The sequence below is a fragment of the Eutrigla gurnardus genome (assembly GCF_963514095.1).
Source record: "Eutrigla gurnardus genome assembly, chromosome: 19".
Lineage (NCBI taxonomy): Eukaryota > Metazoa > Chordata > Actinopteri > Perciformes > Triglidae > Eutrigla > Eutrigla gurnardus.
This window is the reverse complement of record NC_139930.1, coordinates 11,484,595-11,511,758: the sequence shown is the minus strand read 5'-3', so window position 1 is coordinate 11,511,758 and position 27,164 is coordinate 11,484,595. Positions and strand designations below refer to the sequence as shown.

The 27,164-nt window shown below is 42.6% G+C and overlaps 1 protein-coding gene across 4 annotated transcripts; it reads right to left on the bottom strand.

The window, feature by feature from the left end:
- Positions 1–124: 124 nt before the first annotated feature.
- Positions 125–25,393, bottom strand: LOC311029520 (protein NLRC3-like). Of its 4 annotated transcripts, none has more exons than XM_084034686.1 (11): positions 25,254–25,393; positions 15,461–15,566; positions 14,531–14,659; positions 12,646–12,768; positions 11,136–11,202; positions 10,760–10,979; positions 8,101–9,904; positions 6,876–7,049; positions 4,121–4,294; positions 3,609–3,655; positions 125–1,831 (listed from the first exon to the last, which is right to left on the bottom strand). In XM_084034686.1, the coding sequence occupies exons 2-11, from the start codon at positions 15,547–15,549 to the stop codon at positions 1,317–1,319; spliced, it is 3,342 nt and encodes a 1,113-aa protein (XP_083890812.1). In that variant the 5' UTR covers positions 15,550–15,566; positions 25,254–25,393; the 3' UTR covers positions 125–1,316. The 4 variants fall into 4 exon arrangements, with proteins under 4 accessions (XP_083890812.1, XP_083890813.1, XP_083890814.1 ...); XM_084034687.1 differs by having other exon boundaries at positions 15,461–15,563; positions 25,254–25,390; XM_084034688.1 differs by lacking the exon at positions 14,531–14,659.
- Between the last annotated feature and the right edge of the window lie 1,771 nt (positions 25,394–27,164).

Sequence of the window (27,164 nt, the reverse complement as noted above, 5' to 3'; positions counted from 1 at the left end):
GGTATCAGGTTGGTAGTTGGACCTCAGCTGTGATGCTGTCAGCTTCTCACCAGGGAGGGCAGGGCTGGTGCAGCGATGAGTTTTCACTGTAGCGGCCCCTCGGATTTATTGATTAAGACGCAGAGAGTTTCAAACGGGTGTCTTTTATTTCGTTCTTCTGCGTGCACCACGCACCATATGCACCGTGAAAACTACAGAATAAACAGAAGAAATACAAAATGCTTCTTTGTAGTTTCACAAATAATTCACATAAAACATGTTCACATATTAATCATATTCTCTTTTCCTTGAACAAAGTATCTTCTGATAACAACACACTTTACATATTTTCATACCTCATTCCGCTCTCCAAGGGCGCTAATTACTGAGTTTCAGCCATCAGCTAGCATGCTCTCTAGCTCGCCACACACCTCACAGTTTGGAGCTCTTAGAAATAACAGGTACGAACAATACAAAAATAATAAGGTAAATCACAATGTAAACTCTTTTCTTACAGGGTTCAAACAGATGAAAAGGATGAATAACTAATGAGTTTATAAGTGTTACCGTTCCTCCGACGATGCGTGAGCACATTGTGAAAACAGAGTAACAGGAAGTTTAGCGTCACAAAAAAAACATCAGAAGAAGAAAACGATGCTCTTCAAAATAAAAGCAGAACAGACCACTAGGTGACACTATAGGGCTACAATGACCTGTTAACACATAAACAATCCTGTATGAGAATATAAACGCGATTTATCAGACATTTACAGTGACGCCGGATTCAATTCAACGGAGGTTCACTGCAGCAAAGTCAACATTTATACACGTTCACATGCATCATGCAGCCGTCTTCGTCAGCTGGTCTGTGTATCTCTCAACATCACCCAAGAGCAAGCGTTATAAAGCGTTGATGAATGGAAAATCACAGCTGCAGCATCATCATAGTTTATAATTCCTTAGTGGATTTAGCAGGAGCATTTTCTCCAACAATGAAGAAACAGTTTAATATGTTTTTTATTTGTAATATGTTAAATACATTATGTTTTCTATTCTAATCTGTGTGTGCTCTGTGTTTCATGTTGATGGTTTTCACTGGACAGCTACTAGTTGCTCCAGTCACTAATGCATGTTCCTCAACACGACAAGGTTCAGTCAAAGACAAAGCCATCCCGATATACTCCATTCATTTAAGTACATTTACACAAACATTAATACATTTACAACAAGTACAAGGAGGGATGAACCTGACTGATTACAAACTGCAATGTTTTCATTCACATCTTTGCATTGACTCTGAATGTAATCACACCGCTTTGTGTTTGTTGTGAACAGTTTCAGAGACGCAGAGACACTGATGATCCAGACCCGACTGTAAACCCAGGATAAAGAGGTTCAGTGAATGTGGTGTTGAAGGTGTGGAGGTGGATCAGTTTGTTAGAGGAGACTCTGTAGAAGGTCAGAGTGCCAGCAGGACAGTCCAAGTACACTGCTACCACACCAGAGGAGGAGGAGGAGGAGATGAGTGTTTGTTTTCTTTTGTGCCAGACATAGTAACGACCAGCAGAACAACCCAGACTCCAGGACTGATCATTCCATCCAAACCCAGAGTCGTTTCCTCTCCTCTTGATTCCTCTGTAACTCACTGATATATAAACCCTTCCTCTCCACTGGACCTCCCAGTAACAGCGACCAGTCAGACCATCTCTACACAGCAGCTGAGGCTGTGAGACAAATCTGTCTGGATGATCTGGATATGACTGGTCCTTCACATATGTCACCTCCCTGTTGGTGTCGTCCAGTTTGAGTTCTCTGCTGACTGTGTTTGTGTCCAGTTCCAGTTCACAGACATCTGATGGAGAGAACAAACACAATGCAGCTAAAGGTTATTGTTGGAGACAATCGGGTGTTTTTTGGTGTGTGTTTTGAAAGCTTAATAAATATACTTTGGGTATTAGTATATGACATCACAAGGGGGCGGTAACTTGATGGTGATGGGTCACGTCACCCATTTCATTGATAAATAGGACACCAGTGTGTAGTGGTGTGTGTTTTGTTGGATCGCAGAGAAAAACACAGTGTTGGGGAACTAGCAGGAGCAGATCCAGTTATTAATAGATAATTATTAATATCAATACTCAGTCTCAATATAAAGGAGTTTGTACTCAAATGCCAATAATTAATAACTATTAGAATATGAGTACAAACAGTTGAAGGATTTGTGAATTCTTCACAGAGAAGAGGTTGATATCATTCATTCTTATACAACATTAATAAACACAGCAGTATGTTCATAAGGGGTTTATTAATTATAAACAAAGAAACATACACTAAGTCCAAGTGGCCTATCTAACTAAATACTATACAAGTGTGTGTCTGTGTGTGTGTGTGTGTGTGTGTGTGTGTGTGTGTGTGTGTGTGTTACAAGATGGCGGCTGTGGGTGTCGACCAGTCAGCCATGTGGAGTGGGGGTGTTCTTTGTGGGAGGCCGTGTGGTCCTGCCTGGAGAACAGGTTTCTATATATGTGTATAATTAGTGTAATATATGTAGAGCTGTTAGGAAAGTTGGATTAGTGAGAACGCAACCTGTCTGTTCTGGATCACTGACGATCAACAGACAAAACAAAAACACGACAAAATTACATCGTTGGTCCTAAAAATATCACAGTTTGGCCTCAAATTACTAAAGATGGACACCAGACCAACCTGTGGTCTGGTCTCTGGACTAATGTGAGCTACTATCTAGACCTCTGGGGGACCACAGACAGTCTCTGGTTCCTCCACATAGACTGGTCTGGTCTCTGGACTAATGTGAGCTACTATCTAGACCTCTGGGGAACCACAGACAGTCTCTGCTTCCTCCACATAGACTGGTCTGGTCTCTGGACTAATGTGAGCTACTATCTAGACCTCTGGGGGACCACAGACAGTCTCTGGTTCCTCCACATAGTCGGGTCTGGTCTCTGGAATAATGTGAGCTACTATCTAGACCTCTGGGGGACCACAGACAGTCTCTGGTTCCTCCACATAGTCTGGTCTGGTCTCTGGACTAATGTGAGCTACTATCTAGACCTCTGCGGGACCACAGACAGTCTCTGGTTCCTCCACATAGTCTGGTCTGGTCTCTGGAATAATGTGAGCTACTATCTAGACCTCTGGGGGACCACAGACAGTCTCTGGTTCCTCCACATAGTCTGGTCTGGTCTCTGGACTAATGTGAGCTACTATCTAGACCTCTAGGGGACCACAGACCCAGGAGACAACATCTGGTTCCTCCATTTAGGATTCAGGGACGTCAGGACGACAGGAGGACGATCTCAACGCTGAGACGCTTTAGAGACACAGAGGAGTTTATCTCTTCAGTTGAAATATTTAAACATAAACCCGACTACGTGAATTTTGCGTGTTTGTCTCCGTTGCCGTCCGGCAGGAATTGGCGTCCGTTTGTGTCTCTGCGTTGACTTTGTGTGTAATTGAAGGTGAAAATGTGGCGTTTGCTGTGAACACAACACGACATCTTTACAGCCACGAAGAAACAAACGCTCCATCCTGATAGAAACGTGATCATCGGATTTCAGTCATGAACACGTTCAAATCTGGAGCAGCTGAGTTACTGAAAACATACTCACACTTCCTCAGACCAGGTCTCAGATTCTGCTGTCCCCCATGGTCCACCCTGCAGGAAGACATTCAAAGACCTCAATCAGGTCCACCATTAAACATGAACCCCAGTTCCTCAGTCAGAGACGGAGACACAGTCTGGAGCTGTTGTCCATCTGTCCTCACCTGAAAGTGTCCAGTCTGAAGTCTGTCCATCTGTCCTCACCTGAGAGAGTCCAGTCTGATGTCTGTCCATCTGTCCTCACCTGAGAGTGTCCAGTCTGATGTCTGTCCATCTGTCCTCACCTGAGTCTCCAGTCTGATGTCTGTCCATCTGTCCTCACCTGAGTCTCCAGTCTGATGTCTGTCCATCTCTCCTCACCTGAGTCTCCAGTCTGATGTCTGTCCATCTGTCCTCACCTGAGAGTGTCCAGTCTAATGTCTGTCCATCTGTCCTCACCTGAGAATGTCCAGTCTGATGTCTGTCCATCTGTCCTCACCTGAGAGTGTCCAGTCTGATGTAGTGTCCATCTGTCCTCACCTGAGAGTGTCCAGTCTCCAGTGTGGACCCTCCAGTCCAGCAGACAGCAGCTTGACTCCTGAGTCTCCTGGATGATTGTAGCTCAGGTCCAGCTGTCTCAGATAGGAGGGGTTGGAGTCCAGAGCTGAGGCCAGAGAAGAACAGCCGTCCTCTGTGATCAGACAACCTGACAGACTGAAGACACACACACTACTGTCACTTCTGGGGACTTTACATAGACTTATGTCCATTTGTCCACTTTTTAAAATGAGAAAAAGTGATATTTGTCTTTTGTTGTGTTGATGTTGTACTGGGTGGGATAAGCGTGGCTGAGTGATGGACAGAGATGGACAGAGGAGGACGTTAAAAGAAAGACAAGAGACGAGCTGAAATGATTGAGAGAGAAATTGAAGCGTTAGAAAAGAGAAGAAACAACAGTTGAAACAGTCTATGTGGTCTGTCTTCAGACCTGGTGTGCCAACAAAGATCTGGTATTGATTTTAAACCATCTAGCAAAGAAAAAAGGCTGGAATTCAATAACATTTCAACAATGTTTATAGTTTTCATATTGAACTGGAGGAATTATGAAGAACAAGTAGTCTGATAATAACAGTAAAATACAAAACACAGCTTTGAAAATGTGCTTCTTAAGAGTCTCAGAACATATGAGGCATTCAGGTGTTCAACTGCCAGTTGGAAGAAAAGAGTCTGTCTTGATTCAAAGCTCTGTTCTCACTGTCAGCGTTCCTCTTTGAGAGCAGCCGTGTGAACTTATCTATCGGCTCTAGATCTCACCGACCTGACTGACGTTTATCACCTCCACTCTCTGATCCATCTGTCAGCTGTCAGTGAGTCTCGTCAGTTGTCACCATAGAAACGTCACTCACAGAAACTCCAGTTTGCACAGATTTGATTAAGTTCAGAGTTAACGTTTCACCCCGTTGCATTACTGGGTAATTAAGTGTTTGTGAGTAGCAACCAGTGAGATGATTTAACCTCCAACCATCTGAACCAGTGTAGTGATGCTAACGCTGCAGCAGTAAAATGGAAACGCTCCGTCATCATTTAATAATTCTCAATGATCTATAAGTTATGGGTCTGGGTCCTGATAGGACGGGGTCTGGGTCTGGATCTGGGCCAAGCTCCACCTCTTAGTGACCCTTGCTATAGGCAGTGTTGGGCAAGTTACTTCAAAAGCGTAATGCATTATTTATTACTTGTTACTGTCATTTCAAAGTAATTAGTTACATTACAATATTACTGTCTTTGAATTGTAAGGCATTACACTACTTTTACATTACTTTTGCATTACTTTTCGCCAAAATAAAAGGACATTTTTGTTCTCGATAGATCTTCTTGTGTTCAATGCAGCTCATTACACAGCAGGATGTGATGTTTTTCACTTCAAAATAAAAGAATGAAAAACGGAAAATGACTCTTATCCCGTTATTCGTTTAAAAAAAAACGGAAAAAGAGAAACGGAAAACGACTCGTTAACTGATATTAGATATTGTGTTCATGAATGGGATTCGGGGATGAAATAACAGGGCCATTTTTCATTCCAGATTTGCCGTACGTATTTTTTAATGACCCGGAAGGCGCTGCGAAATTACCTGAAAGCCTACCTGAGACATTTAGGGGAGCTCTAAAACACTGTTCATTAACGCTCTGACAGCGTCTGACGCTCGCGTTTTGAAATAAACCTACTGTTTTAAACTCGCACCAAAAGCGTTATGACGCGGACATAAAAGCGGTTCAAAACCGACGGGGAGAATCGGAGCCTCCGCCTTTTCGCCGCCGCCCCTCAGCTGTTGATCCTCGGTGTGCCGGGGTCGGCTGTGCTCTGACCGACCGGGAGCCGCTCCGTGAGTCGGTGTCCAGCTCATGGAGCCTGCTAACAACAGCGCTTAATTAACATAGTGTAGAGTCACACGGACCGGCTTTCACACTTTTCCAAAAGTGGAGCGTATGCCCATCTCGCGATCGCGAATGTAGAGTCAATTGATTTCGGGTTTAAAATGCATTGTAACGTCATCATAAATGTGTGTGCACATGTTGGTGTTAAAATGGTGTTTTGTCTCCGCCGTGCAGACGAGTTAGAAGCTTTAAACTTTGAATTAAAACTGTCAGCAGCATCAAAATGTCTGGTTGGTTCATGTTCAGTTGTCAGAGTTGATATTCCAATCAGGCTTCAACCTCTGGTTCAGAAAAGTGAAGTCAAGCCTGAAGGTCCTTAAAGCTGCATTCTCTCTGCTGGCCACTAGGGGGTGTTTTCATGAATAATATGTCTTCATTGCATCTGCATAGCTTTGAGTCTGCATGTGGGTCCTCCCTGCTGGGACAACAATATTAGTTCATTTCATATAAAACTCAATAAACTCAACTGTATAGAAAGTGGTTCAAACTGGGTCCACCTTGACAGCAGAGACAGTCTGGTGTTGTAGTTCAGGCTCACATGTTCATGGAGTGACGTTCACAAACGTAGACTGACGTTTGCAACAGCATTTATAAACACCAGCTGGATTTATAAAACTATTAAAACATGGAACGGCAGGGAAAAGATAAACAAGAGGTTTGGTTTTGATAAAAGTTTTGTTTTGTTCTTTTGCTGGCAAGTCGTTAGCAGCAGAAACAGTATTTCATCAGCCGTGTTAACAGATTAGTAGCAAACGTGTCTATTTAGGAATACATGAATATAAATAACTGAATATTTGGTGCATGTAAACACATCATTGAAAGCTTCATAGGTAAACTTCTCAAAGTAGTTGAATCTGACCTGAGAGTTTCCAGTCGACAGTGTGGACTCTCCAGGCCAGCAGACAGCAGCTTCACTCCTGAATCCTGCAGGTCGTTGTTACTCAGGTCCAGGTCTCTTAGACTGGAGGACTGGGAGCTGAGAACTGAGGACAGACCTTCACAGCTTCTCTCTGAGAGCTTACAGCCACTGAGTCTGAAGAGGAATCAGAAATTAGTGATGAAACAATTACAAACAACTGTTCATCCCCTCAGGTTCTAACTGACATTATTATCATAATTAAGTTAAATGATGTTTAACATGTTTGTTCATCAGGTTATTGTTGCAGCTGGGTGGTGTATTAGGCTCCATGGTGAGGTTAACGTCACACTGTGCCATCTGTTTATTTCTGTCTTTCAAGACTCTCACGTGACTCCGTTTCACCAATCAAACGCAGCCAGGCAGTCACATGACAGAACACAAACTCTCCACGCCCGGTTATAGATAGAACTCTTTTAACGTTTTTTAATTCTAAATCCTTGTCATTCAGAGACAAATGTGCATAAATATGCAAGTGTATGTGCAATCATTTATGGAGGAGTCACAATATACAGCCCACTTTTTGAAATCCCCCCGACTTTTACCGTCTAACGTCAGTGAATCTGTCGATCCTATTTCACTTTCAGTTGTGAATGAGTTCATTTCTGAATGTTTCTGATGTGAGATTCTGTTTGTAGCTGCTCATCACTCAGATTCTTGTGGGTCGAGTCATTCTTATGTCGACAAAACTCAGAGAAAAGTTAGAATAAATGTCTTTGACATGACTATCGATCACTGTGTGTGTGTGTGTGTGTGTGTGTGTGTGTGTCGGTGAAACAGACAGAGAGGAGAGACGCTGGATGAAGCGGTGAGCTGTGTTTTTTCTTTTCTTTCAGCTGAGGTGACAAACGCTTCATGTTAGAGAAAGCATTGATTTTTATGTAACTGGGGGGGTTAGCTGCCCTTCCAACGTCTATGCCTCCTGGTAGTCTCTCAGATCACCAGGTGCGGGGCCACAATAATCAGAATTTACTCAGAAGTTACTCAGTACTCCAGTAGTTTTTTCACTAAATACTTTCTTACCTTTACTGTTAAGTAACTATTTAGAACTACTTTTTACTTCTTTACCTTTTACAGTTGGGAAAACCAATCAAATCGTTCAGAATGCAGATAGAACCTTGTAATTCCAAGATGGTTTGTTGTTTTCTGAATGAAAAACTATATTTACAGAGCTTTGCTGGAGGCTTGGACCACCGGCAGCAGCCTCAGAAGAGCCTCCTCTGAAGCACAGTATTCCTTCAGGTCAAACACGTCCAGATGTTTTTCTGAAGACAGTAAGATGAAGACCAGAGCTGACCACTGACCAGGAGACAGTTTCATGTAGGAGAGACGTCCTGAAGTCATGGACTGTTGGATCCTCTTCACCAGAGAACGATCATTCAGTTCATTCAGACAGTGGAACAGATTGATGCTTCTCTCTGGAGACAGATCCTCATTAAGCTTCTTCTTGATGTACTGGACTGTTTCCTGATTGGTGTGTGAGCTACTTCCTGTCTGTGTCAGCAGACCTTGTAGGTGTTTCTGATTGGTCTCTAGTGACAGACCCAGAAGGAAGCGGAGGAACAGGTCCAGGTGTCCGTTTGGACTCGGTAAGGCCTCGTCCACAGCTCTCTGGTGCAGATGTGTTAGTTTAGGTTTGTCTCTGGAGACTTTAGACCACCAGGAGGTTGTTTGTTCTTCTGCCATCAGATTGACACCAGAGTTGATGAAGGTCAGATGGACATGAAGAGCAGCCAGAAACTCCTGAACACTCAGATGGACGAAGCAGAACACCTGGTCCTGGTACAGTCCTCTCTCCTCTCTGAAGACCTGTGTGAACACTCCTGAGTACACTGAGGCTGCTTTGATATTGATGCCACACTCTTTCAGGTCCGTTTCATAGAAGATCAGGTTTCCTTTCTGCAGCTGCTCAAAAGCCAGTTTTCCTAGAGACTTAATCATCTTCCTGCTCTGTGGACTCCAGTGTGGATCCGTCTCAGCTCCTCCATCATACTTGACGTTCTTCAGTTTGGACTGAACCACCAGGAAGTGGATGTACATGTCGGTCAGGGTCTTGGGCAGCTCCCCTCCCTCCCTGGTCTTCAACACGTCCTCCAGAACTGTAGCAGTGATCCAGCAGAAGACAGGGATGTGGCACATGATGTGGAGGCTGCGTGAGGTCTTGATGTGGGCCATGATCCTGTTAACCTGCTTCTTATCTCTGAACCTCTTCCTGAAGTAGTCCTCCTTCTGTGGGTCAGTGAACCCTCTGACCTCTGTCACCATGTCAACATACCCAGGAGGGATCTGATTGGCTGCTGCAGGTCTTGTGGTTATCCAGAGGCGAGCAGAGGGAAGCAGTTTCCCCCTGATGAGGTTTGTCAGCAGCACTTGGACTGAGGTGGACTCTGTAACATCAGTCAGGATCTCGTTGTTGTGGAAGTCCAGAGGAAGTCGACACTCATCCAGACCGTCAAAGATGAACACAACCTGGAACTCTTCAAACCTGCTGATTCCTGCTTCTTTGGTTTCGGTGAAGAAGTGATGAACGAGTTCCACCAAGCTGAACTTCTTCTCTTTCAGCAGGTTCAGCTCTCTGAAAGTGAATGGAAACGTGAACTGTATGTCCTGGTTGGCTTTGTCTTCAGCCCAGTCCAGAGTGAACTTCTGTGTTAACACTGTTTTCCCGATGCCAGCCACTCCCTTTGTCATCACTGTTCTGATTGGTTCATCCCTTCCAGGTGAGCCTTTAAAGATGTCTTCTTGTCTGATGGTTGTTTCTGGTCTGTCTGGTTTCCTGGATGCCGTTTCAATCTGTCTGACCTCATGTTGGTCATTGACCTCTGCAGTCCCTCCCTCTGTGACGTGGAGCTCCGTGTAGACCTGATTCAGGAGGGTTGGGTTTCCGGCTTTAGTGATGCCCTCAAACAAACACTGGAACTTCTTCTTGAGGTTAGACTTGAGTTTACGTTGGTACACTGCACCAGCGGTTCCTGAATAAACAACAAAGGAACCCAGTTAGTGGATCCTACAGACCCTTTTACAGTCTATGAACAAGCCATGTGTTAGAGCCATGTATTCCTTCAGTCCTCAGTAGTAGTGACACCATGAGCTTCTTTCATGATTAAATCAAACTAATGGAGACAAAATCAATCAGGTGCACCTGATGAAGCCAACAGAAGTCAACTAAAAGACATTTACAAGACAAACTGAACTGGAAGGATATATAACCCTTTGAACTGCAGCTGTAAAGCTCAGTGAGTCAGTCTAGAAATAAAGAGCCTCTTGTATCGCCTCAATTCGCCGTTTTGGTTTTGAAAGGAAAATTCACCAGAATTAGATTTTTAAGGCAACAAAACAGAAACACTGAATTCTGGTTGAAAACATGGAGGTGTCCTCGTAGAAGCCTGTTTTAAATACATTTTTGTTTTCATCTACCAACTATTTAGTTCCTAGCTGAAAGTCACCAGTTAACAAGGTCACTGGGTGAAGTGAAACACCTGTTCCTCTTAAACGGTCGTGATCCTGTCTGAACTCTGTAGAACTTGAGTCTGTTGGAATATCGATTCTGACAACCGAACACGTAACAAGCAGACATCAAGATGCTACTAACAGTTTAAATTCACTGTTTAAAGCTTCTAACTCGTCTGGATGGTTGAAGCAAAACAACATAAACATTGACATCATGCGTACATACTTTATGATGACATTGGCTGTAATCGGGTCTGTAGACAACCAGAGAACCTAAACATTGAAGTTGTGTGCAGCCTATTAGGAGAAATATGAAGTTCTTCATGTTGAATCCTTCTCTTCTTTCCACCATGTTAAAACTGTTAAAATCCTCTTACTGATCTGCAGACGGTCAGCCAGCTCCTCCTGCTTCATTCTCCTCAGGAAGTGCACTGTGATCTTCTGAAACGCCTCTCTGCTCCTCCTCTGCTCTTTATCCTCACCGTCCAACAACTCCTCGTCCTCATTCTCCAAGCATTCTGGGTAATCTGGACTCAGGACCTTCTGGATCTTCTTCAGCTCGTTCCTCACAAAAGTGCCGATGTTCTCCTCCAGCAGCTGGAACAGAAGGATAAACTGAACATGAACTCTAAAGAACCCAACATGGGATTCATGTGTGGGTCTGAGCAGCATGGAGACCACTAGAACCTGTTCAGCATTGAATCTGTAGTTGATGTGGTTAATAGTGTAAGGTGAGCTTGTACATGTACTCACCATAAATATGGAGTCCAGGTGTGTTTGATGCTGCTGGGTCAACGGAACCTCTGAGATCTGCTGAACTCTGTGGAGAAAACCAAGTTTAAAGAGTCACTAAACCACAGACTGTAGATCAGAAGTGGACGTTGTCATGGCGACATCGCCTGTTGGTTTGTGGACTACAGTTTTGAAGCCTCAGATTCTGCACAAAGGGTGGATCTGATGAACACAAGCGGCAGACCGGCACCCAGAGCGGCAACCTTACTGGATCTGGATCCATCTGGATTCTGGTGTGAAGCTGCTAACAAAGTTAGCTTCATAATTCAAGGTCAACTTTACAGCTAAGTGTTTAAGTCATCTTAGTAGCTAACCAGCATTGGTAGTGTGGTAGCAACCTGTCAATCAGCAGGTAAGCCACGCCCCCTAAAGCATCCCCTGCTTTCTGGTCTGGTGGACTCTAAATGGACCATAATGTACTAAATGAACATCATGCTGGATTGAAGAAGACTTGAAACTAGAGATTGAGACCATAAACTCATGTTTACAATGTTTACTGAGATAATACATCAAGAGAGAAGTAGGACCATTTTTTCATAGACTTCTATACAACCAGAGAGGAGTCGCCCCCTGGTGGCCAGCAGAGAGAAGTAGGACCATTTTGTCATAGACCTCTATACAACCAGAGAGGAGTCGCCCCCTGGTGGCCAGCAGAGAGAAATAGGACAATTTTCTCATAGACTTCTATACAACCAGATAGATTGACAGTTTAAAGGAGTCATCACCTGGAAATCGCAATTTCTCTTGTTAAAACATGCATATCTGTGTTTGACCTCAGTTGAAACTTGCCTGAAAGGCTGGAGTTTGAAAGTGGCGCCGTTTTTTCGCTTCTGCTCTTTTTCCGAACAGGAATAGCACACAAGGGTGTGCATTCCTAAAGCACGAGATTTTGATTCTGCGCCTTCGGTGACGTCACCGTGGCGGCTACTTGCATAAGCCCACCCCTCTTTCACCACCCAACCCCGCCCCGTCCGCTACCTGAAATCGCCGAAACGCCGCCATTATGTTTTGGAGTCTGCATGCAGGCAAGCCCCCCCGGCTCTGTCCTTCCTGCGGCGAATCAACGCGCGCCTCATTACATATTATACAATGCACATCCGGACCAGTCAAAACCTCGCGCGTAATCTCGCGTGATAAAATCGCGGTACGAAAAAGGGTCAGAACAAGCTCAATGTTTGATTAAATTTTTTTTTTTTTTTTTCTAATAAGTTTTACGAATTGATCCAAAGCGATCCAAGGGGGGCTGGATACGTATAAAACCAGGTGATGACTCCTTTAAGGCACTTCAGCATTGGCTTCACTTTACGGAACTGGTCAGCTCCGATGTAAACCCACTTTAGCACATCTTAGCTTAGCTTAGCTTGCAGTAGCTGTCACGTTAGCCAATTTAGCTTCTCACTGACTCTTAACTTTTCTCTGGCTGGTCTAGACCTGATTCATCCTCTAAGGAGGGTTCAGGTTTAGTTCTTACCTTCCATCAGCAGCTTGGTCAGCTTTAAATTTAATATTGCGAGGCATAGACCAGTCACTCTTCATGGAAACACAGCTGGGACCAGTTCCAGGTCCAGGGGAGTCTGGTCTCTGCTGCTGCATCCTGATACATTAAATACAATTTCAGATTCTAACTAGTTGAGCTTCATGAATATAATAACTATAAATGGATCTGGGTCACATTAGACCACGTTGTGGACCCGACTTAGTCCTGCACTGTGGATCCAACTTAGTGCTGCACTCAGCGTTTTGCTAGCATAATGTTAGCTTTGTGGTTTGTAGCTGAGCCTAAGGGTTCTATAAGCTGAGCAGACTAGAAATATCTCCCGTTGCCAAGTCGTATCTAAGGTCCGTCCTATTAACGGGAGCAGTGGACAATGTTTCCGTTGCATGAGAACCTTATGGGGGGACAATGATGGGGAAACGGAGTTATGACTCGTGAAACAACTTTACATTTTGGTTGCAAAATCTCCACTGGGCGTCTGATGGTTCTGTCCTTCACGTAGTCCATTACCTCCTGATAATAGACACCTCCTCGGGTATTATCAGTTATGTTAAAACCTAAAATAAGAGTCTGGTGGATATAAAGTGTCTTACTTAATACTCTACAACCTCCCTTGAGTGAGAGGAAGACGGTGCTCGAGTTTAGTGTCTGTTAGTTTGGAGTCTTTCTGTTCTTATCTTAGCTTAGCCTGGCCGCTACTCTTCTATGTCATTAACGCTTTACTTTTCCCGTCTATGAGTCTTTTCTTTCAAGAGGTTTTCTCCTCATTGTCTCTTTAAGGTTGGATTTATTGGGACCTCACCATTAGGACTACACAATGCGGCCTACAAAAGCCTCCACATGCGGTCATGAAGGAACAAAGGAGATAAAAAACTACAACCTCCATTTTAGTTTCACTTCTCACCTGGGTGCGAAGTGCAACGTCACACAACTGGTGCCCTATTGGCTGACAACCATTATTTTATTATTTTATTGAATTGTTTGATTGTTTCATACTTCTATGCCAATGATCACGATCCTTGGCATGTGAGTATAAGACCTTTTATATTGAGACTGAATACAGTTTTAGGTTATCTTTTCCCTGATCTCAGGGTGCTGCCCCGTTTATTCATGATTATATCATGATAATATATTAAATATAGTTATTAATATCGATAATCATATTGACATTAATAATTAGCTGTTGATAACCAAATCTGCTCCTGCTACATCCCCAACAGATTGTTTATTTCATATTCTGTAGTTTAATCCCAGTTAAACTGATATGCTCCCACTAGACTTCTAGACCACAAAGATCTTCTGAGACCAATCTGTTAGTGATTCCCAGAGTAAACAACAATCACGGGAGAGCATCATTTAGTCACTATGCAACAAATGGCTGGAATAAACTTCCTGAAGATGTTAGACTTGCCCCAACTCTGACCACTTTTAAAACTAGACTGAAAACTGTTATGTTCACCATAGCTTTCTGCTAAATCTTTTAATGTCTGCACTGTTTTTAATTATTGCAAATATGTTTTTATTCTATTTTCTTTCTGTAATGCATTTTTAAAATGTTTATTATTTTCTTTTAATTCTTCTATTTTTTTTCTTTTTTCTTCTCACTTTGTTTTATGATGTGAAGCACTTTGAGTCTGCCTTGTGTATGAAATGTGCTATACAAATAAAATTGCCTTGCCTTAAAAAGGATTTAATTGGTCCTTTCTGTTCGAGCTTCAGTGAAACAAGAGACTGTCACTCATCGTGGCTCAGAAGACAGAACGGGTTGCAGGATTCAGGGCTGGTGGACTCTGAGTTATTGATTAAGGTGCTGGTCTAGACCTGATTCATCCTCTAATGAGAGTTCAGGTTCAGTTCTTACCTTCCATCAGCAGCTTGGTCACCTTTAAAGTTAATAATGATAGGCATAGACCAGTCACTCTTTATGGATACACAGCTGGGTCCAGGTCTTGGTCCAGGTCCAGGGGAGTCTGGTCTGTGCTGCTGCATCCTGATGCAATAAATACAATTTAAGAAATAATTTTACTATGATATTATCCCAATACAATATTATCATGATACATAGGTCACGATATGGAGGAAACCCCCCCTTCCTATCTGCAATGTCATGAGTGGTGCAAATAAACATAAAACGATCCTGCTGTCAAACTAAGTAGTGTGAGGGGCAAGTTGCATTGTGGGAGATGTTTGGCAGTTCAGACCATCACATTATTCATTCAGCAAATGTTTCATGTGTGTAAATTACAAACCACTCAGGTGGAAGATTCCATCATGCTGTTGTGAGTTATTGTTGATCGAAACTGTGTTTTTGTGGTCCAACAAACCAACAGAGAAAAGATCTGAATTTCCCAGTTAAACTTTCATTCCTATCATATCAATATTTGAAGCTGATCAGCTGAAGTGTCAGCAGGTTAGAAACGTCAGGTCCAGGTGTGTGTCAGGTTAATATTTAATCTGAATATTTATTTGACTCATCAAACTTTACTGCTTCTTCTTCTCAGACAACTAACAGTATTGAAGGCAATTAAAGCTTCTGGTCTCAGTGATTGTTCACCAAAGTGAAAACAAATGGATTCAACAGTCGACACTAGATTCAGATCATCCCCTACATGGACTACAAAGGTCTGGACCAAGACCTGATTCTTCACCTCAGGACAGTCAGGTAATAAAAAGGTTCAGTTTTAAACTCAATAAAGCGATCTAGTTAATATTATGTATATTTATGTTGTTGAGTGAGAACCATGATGGTGGAGTGATCTGAGTCCTGGACACTTCGAGATCCTAGTCTCACCTCTGAGCTTTGGTCTGGCTGTCATGTCCCCCATCCTGGGTGGTTTTAGAGGAAAGGACTCCATCCTCTCGGTCCTCACACTGATCCATAGCAGAGTCTCCACCTGCTGGCAGAGACGTACACTGTCACTACGGCAACAATACTCATATTAGAAAAGACAAAGTCCCGCCCCTTCCTGTGTCTCCAATGGTACCTCATTTCTTGAAAATTATGAACGGTAGTTAACGGTGAGACCAATAATGTTTTGGTCCCGTTCGAGTTGTACAGCGTCCAGACGACAGCAGGAGAATCTCAAAGGCTTTCAGGACACAGCGACACACAAAGTTACCGCTCCAGTTAAAATATTTCAACTGACTCAAATACGCATTTAGTCCTTGTGTTAATCTTTGAGCTTTTCTTCATAGATAACTTTAGCTTCAATGCTAACATTTTATTCACATTGTAAATAGCTCAGACGTTAATGTCCAACATGAAGCCGTAGGGATGAATCCCTGTTGTCTTTAAACACCGTTGTCGTCCTGTCGTAGGGAGTTAGACCATGTCCATGTGTTTTTGTTTGTTTCTTTTGTTATCGGATTAGCTCGAACTCCGGTCAGGAAGTTACATTGATACGTTTATTGCTTTGGCCTTTTGTTCGACATGAACATCCAACAAAGTCTCACAGCAATTAGTGACAGTCATGGAATTGTAATCTAGTCATTTGTATACATGGACATGAATTTTACATTTTTTTCCTGGCATTCAGCAAACTGTTTGTACATTCAGTTGGTCGATATTATGCCACAAAACCAATGTTAGCTTTAGAAAACGAAACCAACGTTAACTTTAGACCAAAAAAAAATACTACATAGAAAGAATGAAATACTACATAGACATACAGTAGTACACAATGTTGTTTAATGGTTAGATCGGTGTTTTCAGGGACATTTTAGGGCTGCGCGGTATACGCGGTATTTGCGGTAGACGGTAGAAAATTTGGCCCACGGTAGAGATTTGCGCAGTACCGTCCTACCGTCGATGACGTCATCACCACCTGCCTCACGCCTGGTTCACACTGGACGCGGAGCGCCGCGAATACGCGCGGCCCTCCCGCGCCGTGAAGCGATCGTTTCGGCGTCTGCTCTATTTTTTGCGCGTGCCGCGAGCGAACGCGTCAATTCTGGCAGGAAATCACACAGAAGAACACGAGACAATCCGGTCAATTTTCAAAATAAAAGCAATTTTCAAAATAAAATACCGCGATTGACAAACGCGATCATATTTGTGTATCTAAACTCGCACTGGGAAACAGGAAGAGACAATACATTTAATAAATGTGAAGAGTAGATAAAAAAAAGTGTATTTCAACGGTATATCTGCACTACTACTGTCTACTACCATACACACTCTCTCTGTCTGTGTGTGTGTCCCTCTCTCTCTCTCGCTCTCTTTCTCTCTCTCGGAGAGAGAGAGAACGGATAAATACAAGAAGTGTACTTCTTGGTTACAGAAACATGGCGTATTAATTGTATGGGGTTTAATGGAAAAAAATAGCTCTGAATGAACAACAGCTGAGCAGAAGCGCTTGTCGACCGCCGCGGAGAAATACGCGTCTGGTCTGAACCGCGGATCGCTCGCGATTTTCGCCGGCGCGCCGCGGCGCTTCCGCATCCAGTGTGAACCAGGCGTCAGAGTGAAAATGGCTGCAAGCACAGAGACAGCGGAGAAGGAGGAGCTGGTGAAAAAAAACGGTGCCACGTCAGTGATTTGGACGTGGTTTGGCTTTAAAAAGTCGGATGTGGAGCAGAAAAAAGTTATTTGCAAGATGTGTGGAATAACTGTGACCGCCAACAAAGGTAACACGAGCAATTTGTTTTCCCATCTGAAGTCAAAGCATGCGCTCGAGTATGTAGAGAGCCAGAGGCTGCGCTCGGCTCAAACACCTGCCAACACAGTGGGAAACAAAAACGTTTCGCCCGCTACCCAACAGCAGCCCTCCATTGCGGAAGCTTTTTCCAAGAGTATTCCATATGACAGAAAGAGCAAGCGATGGAATGACATAACAAGAGCCATCACAACACACTTGTGCAAAGATATGGTCCCTTTCCAAACAGTGGAGCGCAGCGGGTTTAAAGACATGATTAAAACCCTTGATCCACGATACGAACCTCCAAGCCGCAAGTATTTTACAGAGAAAGAAATGCCCAAACTGTATGGCCAGCTCCGAGAGAGAGTTGAGAATGACCTCCGTGAATTAAAATACTACGCAACTACTACGGACTTGTGGTCGAGTCGCACCATGGAGCCTTATATCAGCCTCACGATTCACTACATTACTGATGAGTGGAAATTGGCCAGCAGGTGCTTGCAGACTTCGTATTTCCCTGATGGCCATACGGGTGAGGCAATAGCAGAAGGATTAAAGGACGCGCTGGAGACATGGGGCCTCAGGGAAGAATCCGAAGTGTGTATTACCACCGACAACGGCACAAACGTGGTGAAGGCAGCGGCGCTGAACGACTGGAGAAGACTGCAGTGCTTCGGGCACAGGCTGCATCTCGCCATTGGTAGGTTAAAAGTGTAACATTATACACTATAATTTGCATTTCCAAAACGTGTGTGTGTGTTTAGGGTGATTCACATTACTTAATTACAGGACAATTCTTTGTACCTGCTTTTAGTGATGTTTAAAGAAATGGAATTACCGGTACATATACCCTGATAATATGGACACTGATAAAGATCATTTTAAGTATCACACCTCCATAGTGTAAAATTATTCTGATTCATTTGTTTAATCTGTTATCAGATAACTGTATAGTAATTTTATGTTTTGTTGGAAGAGGTGTCTGATGCTCTGTGGATTAAACTAAAGTAATAACTTTTATCTTTGTTAACAGAGAGAAGTGTGAAAGATCCTCGTGTGGAGCGAGCAGTTGGTGTGTGTAAAAGGATTGTGAGTGCTTTTTCATACACGTGGAAAAGAAAGAGAGAATTGGCCGCTGCCCAGGCTGACCTACACCTGCCTCCTCACAGGCTCATCACTGAAACACCAACAAGGTGGGGGTCACGACAACAGATGATACAGCGGGTTCTTGAACAGGAGAAGGCCATATCACAGGTCCTGAAAGCAGATAAAAAGACCAGACATCTGGTACCTGTTTGGCAGGACATTGATGTTTGGGAATCTGTGAACAAGACCCTCAGCCCTCTAATGGAGTTCACCGATGCACTGTCTGGGGAGGAGTACGTCAGTGTGTCATACCTCAAACCTGTACTTCATCTGCTGAATAATACAGTTCTTGCTCACTCTGAGGATGACACAGACCTGACAAAACACATGAAGACGGCCATCCTCCAGTATCTTAATGATAAGTACTCTGACCCTGCTACCAATGACCTGCTGGACATGGCCTCCTTTGCTGATCCACGCTTTAAAAGACTCATACATAGCTGAAGACAGAAAGGAATACATCAAGACCAGAGCAGCAGCTGAAATTCAAGCACTGCTTGTGATGCAAGCTGAAGCTGTACCTGCCACAGAATCACCCCCAGGAACAAGCACTGCAGCTGCTGGTGGAGCTGTGGAGAGAGAGGCTAAGAAGGTGAAACGAAGTCTGGGCAGTTTTTTCAAAAAAGCATCCACTCAGCCTGGCCCAGCTGCTCTCTCTGACAGAGATGCCATTGAAGTTGAGATAAAAAGCTACCTGCAGTCAGTGGAGGTTGATGGAGAAGCTAACCCATTAGAGTGGTGGAGGCTGCACCAGACAAATTTTCCAAGGTTGGCAAACCTTGCAAAGAAATATCTTTGCATTCCTGCCACCAGTGCCCCATCAGAGAGGGCATTTAGCACTGGTGGCAACATTGTCACATGCCACAGGTCTGCATTAAAGCCAGAGACCGTGGACAAGCTTGTGTTCCTGGCTAACAACCTATAAGAGGACGTGAACTTGGGAAGCAAGTGAACTGGAGACTGGAGTAAACACTAAAGTTCAGTGTTTATGATGGCAGCTTGTGAGTTTAATTTGAAATATGCTGCTTTTTGTTTTTGTTTGTTTTTTTAACTGAAAAGGTGCTAAGTGTACTGTAAGAGTTTTTCTTTCTTAAAAATATATTGTTCAGTGACACTACATAAGCCAAAAAAAAGCCTGTCTACTTGAAGTAGTGTTATTTAGAATTTTATTTTTGTGTTCTTTAAGATGTGGAAAAATTTGTTTGGTAACTTTTGCAGTTTTGGATTACAGAAAAAAAACCTTATTGTTGGCAAACAAAGTTAAGTGTTTGCAGCTTGATTCTAATTTGAAATATGCTGCTTTTTTTTGTTTTTTACAGAAAATATGCTAAGTTTACTGTAAGTGTTTCTCTTTAAAAATATCTGCAGCTGCAACTTAAGAAATCAATGTTCAGTGACACTTTTGCACGCCAGAACAAAAGCCTGTTCTGTGTACTTGAAGTAGTGTTATTTAGAATATCTTTTTTTATTTTTGTGTTCTTTAAAATATGAAAAATGTGATGTTTGGTAACTTTTGCACTATTTTGGATTACAGAACCTTTTCACTGTTTTTGCCATTTGCCTTATTGAAAACCTCTCTTACTTGAAGTACTGTTTACAATGTCCACTTTATTTTTGTATTATTGAAAAATGTTGTACCTCTGAGGTACTTCTGTTCTTACTTTTCTTCTTCTGCACAATAAATGCTCTAAAAATTACATTATATCTTTGCTTTTTTTGTTGTTTTTTAAAATCAACTTGGCTTTGCTAAGGGACATTAAAACCCATTCAGAAACATTTATGTTATAATTTATACACTTAAATATATATCGTGATATATACCGTTACCGTGAAGGGATTCAATTTATACCGTGATATGAATTTAAGGTCATACCGCCCAGCCCTAGGACATTTTATTCAGATACATGCTAACTGACCACGTTGACTTCAACTAGCATTGCTAATAAACACTTACAATAGCGCAAAAAAACAAAACACTTGAGGCAATGCCCTTTAGACGTATTGAAATGACTTTGTGTTTTCCTCAAATCAGACTGGCTTTTTAGACATAGGGAACCTTTTATTTAATTGCAAATGTCGGACGTAAAGGATTTATTTGTCCGTGTTTTCTGTTTCTTGTGTTTAACAGATAAATGAGAAGTTTCTGAGATGCAACGCTGAACATCTGGAGGCAACATTCATGCAGCGATTGGTCAGTCACACTCCAGGGCCCTCATTTATAAAGCTTGCGTACGCACAAAACGGGGCTGGAAACGTGCGTACGCCACTTTCCACGCAAATGTTGTGATCTATAAAAACCAAACTTGACGGGAAAGTGTGCGTACCCGTAAGCAAACTCTGAGGCATGCGTACCGGTACGCACATTCTGGAGACTGGAAGGGAATCAGCAGTAAACGTGAGAAGAACTATATATTTTTGATGACTCGCACACATTTAATTACACTCCATATCATACGTTAGATCTGCGTTATCATGAGGAACTCCAGCAATGTTTTTTACGCTTTTAATGAGTGATAGTTTATTTCATATTAACACCTTCTTTTAAAATCTGACTTGTATCTTAAATCAAAATCATTTTGAAATATTGAATCAGCGCTGTCACCGCAGGAGGAGGAGACGGCCCAAATGCATGTACAATAAATACCTTCCATTAGATCACTGTAGAACACAGCGGGAATAACTAAATATTCTCCTTATGTATGTGCATATATCATCAACACACATACATACAGCCATTAAGCCATCGTATACTTGTTACACTTTATCCTCCTTTTTAAACCACCAGAGCGCAGAGGAAATGCGCTATAATGAGTGGCACGCTCGTGGAGCGTGGAGAGCGCAAATTTATCGATGACCCCGCCGTTGACTGCAGCAGCAATGTGTTGCCACTCGCACTGCATCTTTTTATTCGTGATCCCGCTGCTGTGACCACTAAATTAAATTATTGTCCGGGCCTCCACCTCCCCAACAAGTGTCTCTTTCTCCGTTTCTGAAAAGTTACGTTTCTTCGCTATTTTTCTGACCTGTCGCCGTGATTCACCACACGGAAACGATTGCATGCCGGCTCATTAACATAGTAAAATGTGGGCGTGTACAGGGCGGGATTCAGGTACGCACACTTGTAGGTGATCCTGTGATTTATAAAGGGAACATTGCATACAGCTTGCGTGCGCACAGTTTTATAAATCAGATTTTTTTTTGGCGCACGCAAACTTTGGCTTTTTGCGTGCGCCAAAACGCACGTACACTTTTAGTAAGGATCCTACGCACAGTTTTATAAATGAGGGCCCAGAGCTGTAGACATGGTTCAATGAGAAGGGATGAGCTGTTGGCTGGAGGATGAGGTCCCACCTGTCCAGACTCATCCAGGTGAGACGCACATTAAATATACATATACTCCTAGTGAACGCATTCACAATGAATGTGGGTAGTTACTGTCCTTTCACCGGTGTTGACAAGAAGACATTTTTTACTTTGTCTTTGAACTAACAGATCCATGTCACCCAATCAACATGAAGAGAGGTGGACTACGAGTACCATGGGGACGAGAGCCGAGGACCTTCTCGAGGACTACCATGCAACTATTATCTTCATTGGTCATTCATCAACGCTCATGATTAGCTACTCAGTTTATTATGTCACGTTGGTGGTGGACTTTGTTTGGGCCGAAGTATGCGACATAGAAACGAGTTTGAATAATTTATAGTGGAATTAGAATTCCTCAACTTCTGTTATTGCATTAATAACTGAATTTGAATCACATACGTTGAATTTATGGTTGAGGTTATTTTTTTAAATCTTTTTTTTTTCTTTACAGTTTATTAGGCGACATGTAATTCTGTAGTTTTTATTTAGTGTATTTCACAGTAAAAATACTTTGTTAGTAATTATGAAAGCTTCTGCTTTGTAATCAGCTTAAAGCTGTAGTCTACGATTTGAAAGATTTTTCAATTGAGCCAAAATTCATCCAATAGTAGCCATGCGGTCCGCATGGCTACTATTGGCAATTTTGGCTGAGGCTGCGGCGTCAGCGAGGGAGGGGGGGATTGTGGCGAGTGATCGCTGAGCAGTTTGGGATTGGGGACGTACTGCAGTCGGGGTGAGAGAGAAATGCATTTACACCGATAATGTTTCATCATTCGTGGCCAGGGCATGAATGGGTGAAACTGTCAATCTCGCTGCCACATTGGCGGGTAGCCAATAAGACAACACAACACTGAGCAAGTGTCGGCGGCTAGTTCAAGCAGCAACTCTCTGGAACTCTCTGTTGACGTCAACTGTCAATCATCTCTATTCTACATTCTGATTGGTACTCGCTTCACTCGCATCGCAGAGAGTTACGTTATTTTATCTCCGTCCCCGCCCACATCGCATCGCCTGTCCTGACCACTTCCGCTAGAACACATTCACATTCATTGACAGCTGTCGCTCAGAGATGGGCGAGTGGCGACGTATGTGAACGAGGCTTCAGTCAAAACCAAAACACCAAGGAAGGCTGAGGAATAGTCACCCACTTATATTATTATTAATAATAGTCATAATAAACTCATAGTATAAAGGCTCAGCACTGTGTTTTAGTGATTTTTGTTCTCATCTTTTCTTGGATGCTTAAACTCCTCAACCCCATTAAGTATGTCAACATTTGTATCAGCACCAGCAGTTTGTAAGAAATTGGTCAGTAATTGATATGTCATATTTTGGTTCTCAGAATTCACCAAATTGATGCATTAAAATGAAATTATTCAAAATGTTCTCCCTGGAGATGTAAAATCCCACTCATTCGGTGTGTTATGGAAGCGTTGTGATTGGAGACGAAACAGCCAATCAGAATTGAGCTTCTCCAAGTCTCTGATTGGTTGCTATTGTGGCACATTTGTAACGCTGTGCCAAGTTGTGCGAGCGTACAGACAAAGTTGAGCACACACAGAAGGGACAGATTGAGAGCGCCAGCTCGTTTATTTCCTGTCTTACATTATTAGACCAATTGATTAATCCATGTGTGTCTGACCTCACAACAATGGTCAGGCACACCTGGATTAATCAGTTTGAGTCTTTCAGGCACTGAGGTTTAGTGCTTGCTTATGCCACAAAGTTTTACATTTTTACTAGTGCTGGGCCGTTAACACCATTAACAGCGTTAACTTAACGGCGCCGTTAATACGGCCCGCCCAGCACTAACTTCAACAAACGCCCACCTCCGAGAGAAGCACGAGTTTCCTCTTGTTTTGCTTTTTCCCCCTCTTGCTCGCGCCTGACTAGTAGGTTATTTTCGAAGCCATCACGTCTTCAACTGCAGCTGCTTGACAAGTGCCTGCAGCGTATGTGCATCTGACCAGTGATTGGTCAGATCGATTGCTGTCAATCATTGCAGTGACGGCGCGTGCGGTGTCTCTTCTTCTCTCTCTTCTCCTGCCTCGCGCTGACAGCTGATCTAGTAGCGCGCCCCACGGCTGTGCATATGCGCGTCCTTTGTGCAAAACGGGGCCCCTATTGGATCGCGGGGCCCTACGCACTGTGCGTGTTCTGCGTGTAGGCAGGGGCGGCCCTGAGTGAGAGTAATATATTTTTGCCTGCTCAAATGACATTATGTTTTGCTCGCCTATCATTTCTCTTTAAAATATCATTTCTGTGCTCGCAAAATATATTTTTCTGCGCTCAAAATCTCACATTGCTCCTTCATAAATGTGGCACAAATAACGCCATACGGTTCCACTCCGGCGTGCGCACGTGTTTGTAGTCAACACGAGCGGAGCTGAGCGATCGGCCCCCAAAAATGCTGATCGGAGCATCCCTACTTTGTACATGTTGTGGAAGTCCCGGAAACAGGGGAAACTAAACGGCCTGCCTGAGTTCATAGCGGAGGGAATGTTCCCATTCATTGTCTATGTAAGAAGCCGTGTAATGCCGTCGTGGAGCAGCGAGTTTACAGAGACGGCGCCGCCCGCAAGCTCTCGATAATCTTTCAAACTGACCGTTGGTGATCTAAAATAAAGACAGATTCAGCAACTGCACGGTCATGCATACATTTTATTTCCTCCGTTTTCCCGTGATAACGAGATCATATCATCCGTTTTCCCATGAAAACGAGATAATGAATGAAGCATGATAGGCGAGATATCAAGTTGGGTAAAGTTGGAAAGATATTCACAGATTTGAACTTCCTGGATGAATAAATCAGAAGTGAAACGTTTTTCAAACACAAATGATGCCTCTGTCCCACCGTAATATCATAGACTATGAGCTACAAGGACCAAAACCCAGATTTTTTACATAAATAAGCGTCCTCCGAGCTGAGCGGAGAACATTGATCTCTATGTGCAGCCGACAGCCGGGCGAGTGTGCAGGGACCGTCTGCAAATTACAAGACAATCAGTAACTCCACTGTTATACAGTACAGAGACTCCAAAATCACTACACACACCAAGGGTCTCCTCGTTGTCATACAACAGCTGTTTTGAAAATATGTGCCTTTTTATAATTGTGGTGATTTTTTTTAATGGTATTAATCATGACTATCTCCTATATTGATCAATAACTCCACTGTTATATAGTACAGAGACTCCAATATCACTACACACACCAAGGGGTGCTTTTTTCAAACTTTCAAATCATAGACTACAGCTTTAAAGTATCCACAGTAAAAGTACACAGTGTTGTACTATAATACATGATATGCTTAGATTATTCTTACTGATGCATTCAGGTGGAAGCTGTATTTTACAGCTTCAGTACATTTACTGCAGTAAAGACTGAACATTGTCTCATTCTTGTATGTTTGAAATATCAGAAACTGTCACTTACCAAACTGTTCACATGTAGGAGAGACGACAGGACGATGTGTCGCAGATCTCAGACACCAGGAAGTAACCAGAGTTTCAAGTATGATTTAAACCAGTTCAGGACTGTGCCAGGCAGCCCCACCCATGTTTCCAGAATGCCTGGTATGCCATGATCTACTGTATCAAACGCAGCACTACGGTCCAGTACAACTAGAACGAAGATTTGCTGCAATCTGTACGAAAACCAATATCATTTTAAACCGTGCGTTGCGGCCATCCGACTTTCTTTTTGAAGTCGACAACCGGAAAACGGATAACGAGTCGTTTTCCGTTTTTCACTTCAAAATAAAAGAACGAAAAACGGAAACGACTCATATCCCGTTATTTGTTTTAAAATCGGAAAAGAAGAAACGGAAAACGACTCGTTAACTGATATTAGATATTGTGTTCATGAATGGGATTCGGGGATGAAATAGGGTCCGTGTACCTTTCGTTCATTCTATTTTCAATTTTGAAACGAAAAATGAGTCATTTTTCTTTTTTCAATATACAGTATTTTCAACTTTACCGACTCTTTATTTCACCTTATGGCAGGTTATTAGTTAGTCACTGGGTCCGCACGGGCCGGACACTTTGCTCTTGCGGGCCGGATTTGGCCCGCTGGCCGCTAATTGGAGATGGCTGTCATATATGAACGTAATTGTCAACACATACATACGGACATTTCTTAATTGTTCAACTTTTAAATATCTCTCTCTGTCTCTTATGTATGTTTGGTAATTTCTAGCCTGCTATATTATCAGTTTTGCTTGTGTGTGTATTTTGGGGTGACTGGTTTTTATCGCAAACAACAACAACAAATAACCATAAAATTTAAAGTAACTAAATGTCAGAAGCACAACACAAATAAACAGTCTCAGCCGGAAAAAAACAAAATATATTCGAGAGGGAACAGGAGGAAGCAAAAAGCTTATTTAGTCCCGCCCCTTACTCACAAAATCATATCATATGCAAAAAAAATTAAAATATTGTCATTCAATAGCCTCAGTTTATTGTTGACTGTTGGCATCCAAGATGATGTCCGCTAATATAAAACATGTGTAGCACCTTTAATCCTGATTAATGGATACTCACATCCCTAGGTTCGGTAGGAGTTAGGTGAATGACTCAAAAAGAGGAGTGGTTTGAACAGGTGATATTTTAATATCGATGAGAAATAAAATAATAAACAAACAACTTGGTTTTTCCCTTTCTCAAAATAATAAGGCACCAGAAAAGAAAAAAAGAAAAGAAAAGAAAAGAGTCCTGGGACACTGAGCACTCCTGCTCAGCGTTCTTGTGTGTTCCGTTGAGGGGGATCCGATGTGTGTTCTGAGTGTCAATGTCAATTGAGTTTCCTTGTCTTCAGTTTCTTTTATTACTACTACCCGGGTAGGTGAGAAGTGTGTGTGTATATCTTATCTGCTCTCAATGTGTGAGATTCAGATGATCCGGAGTCGTTGAGGTAGGTAGGTTCTGCAGCTGGCCACACTGCTTCTCCAACTTTCTCTCTCGCTCTCAGAATCGCTGGGCTGGGCTCGCCATCTTGTTTGTCTCGTTCTCTCTGTTTCTCAGTTCAGACTAGCAAAGAAAAAAAAAACAACCTACACAGAAAGTGCATAGGTATAAGAAACTTCATCTGATTCTGTCTATATTTCTTATGAGATCTCATCGTTTTCTAGGTTCACCAAAATTTAGGAAATACATTAGAACACATTAAATTAATTATTATGACTTAAAACAATTAGTTTTGACCATAAATGAAATCAATTATTCATGAATTATCATGTTAATGATATTTTTAACAGACACAGTTTATGCATCTTTTTAAACCTTTATTTACCCTTTATCATCAGTTTTTAACTATTTTAATTCACCTTTTTAATATTTAACT

Excerpts from the sequence above, each read along its gene's own strand:
- LOC311029520 (XM_084034686.1), bottom strand. The coding sequence starts at position 15,549 with ATGGATCAGTGTGAGGACCGAGAGGATGGAGTCCTTTCCTCTAAAACC. Across the intron at positions 10,980-11,135 it reads ACCTGGACTCCATATTTATG|CTGCTGGAGGAGAACATCGG; the intron begins GTGAGTACATGT and ends CTTCTGTTCCAG. Across the intron at positions 7,050-8,100 it reads CAAGCCTCCAGCAAAGCTCT|ACTCAGTGGCTGTAAGCTCT; the intron begins GTAAATATAGTT and ends ATTCCTCTTCAG.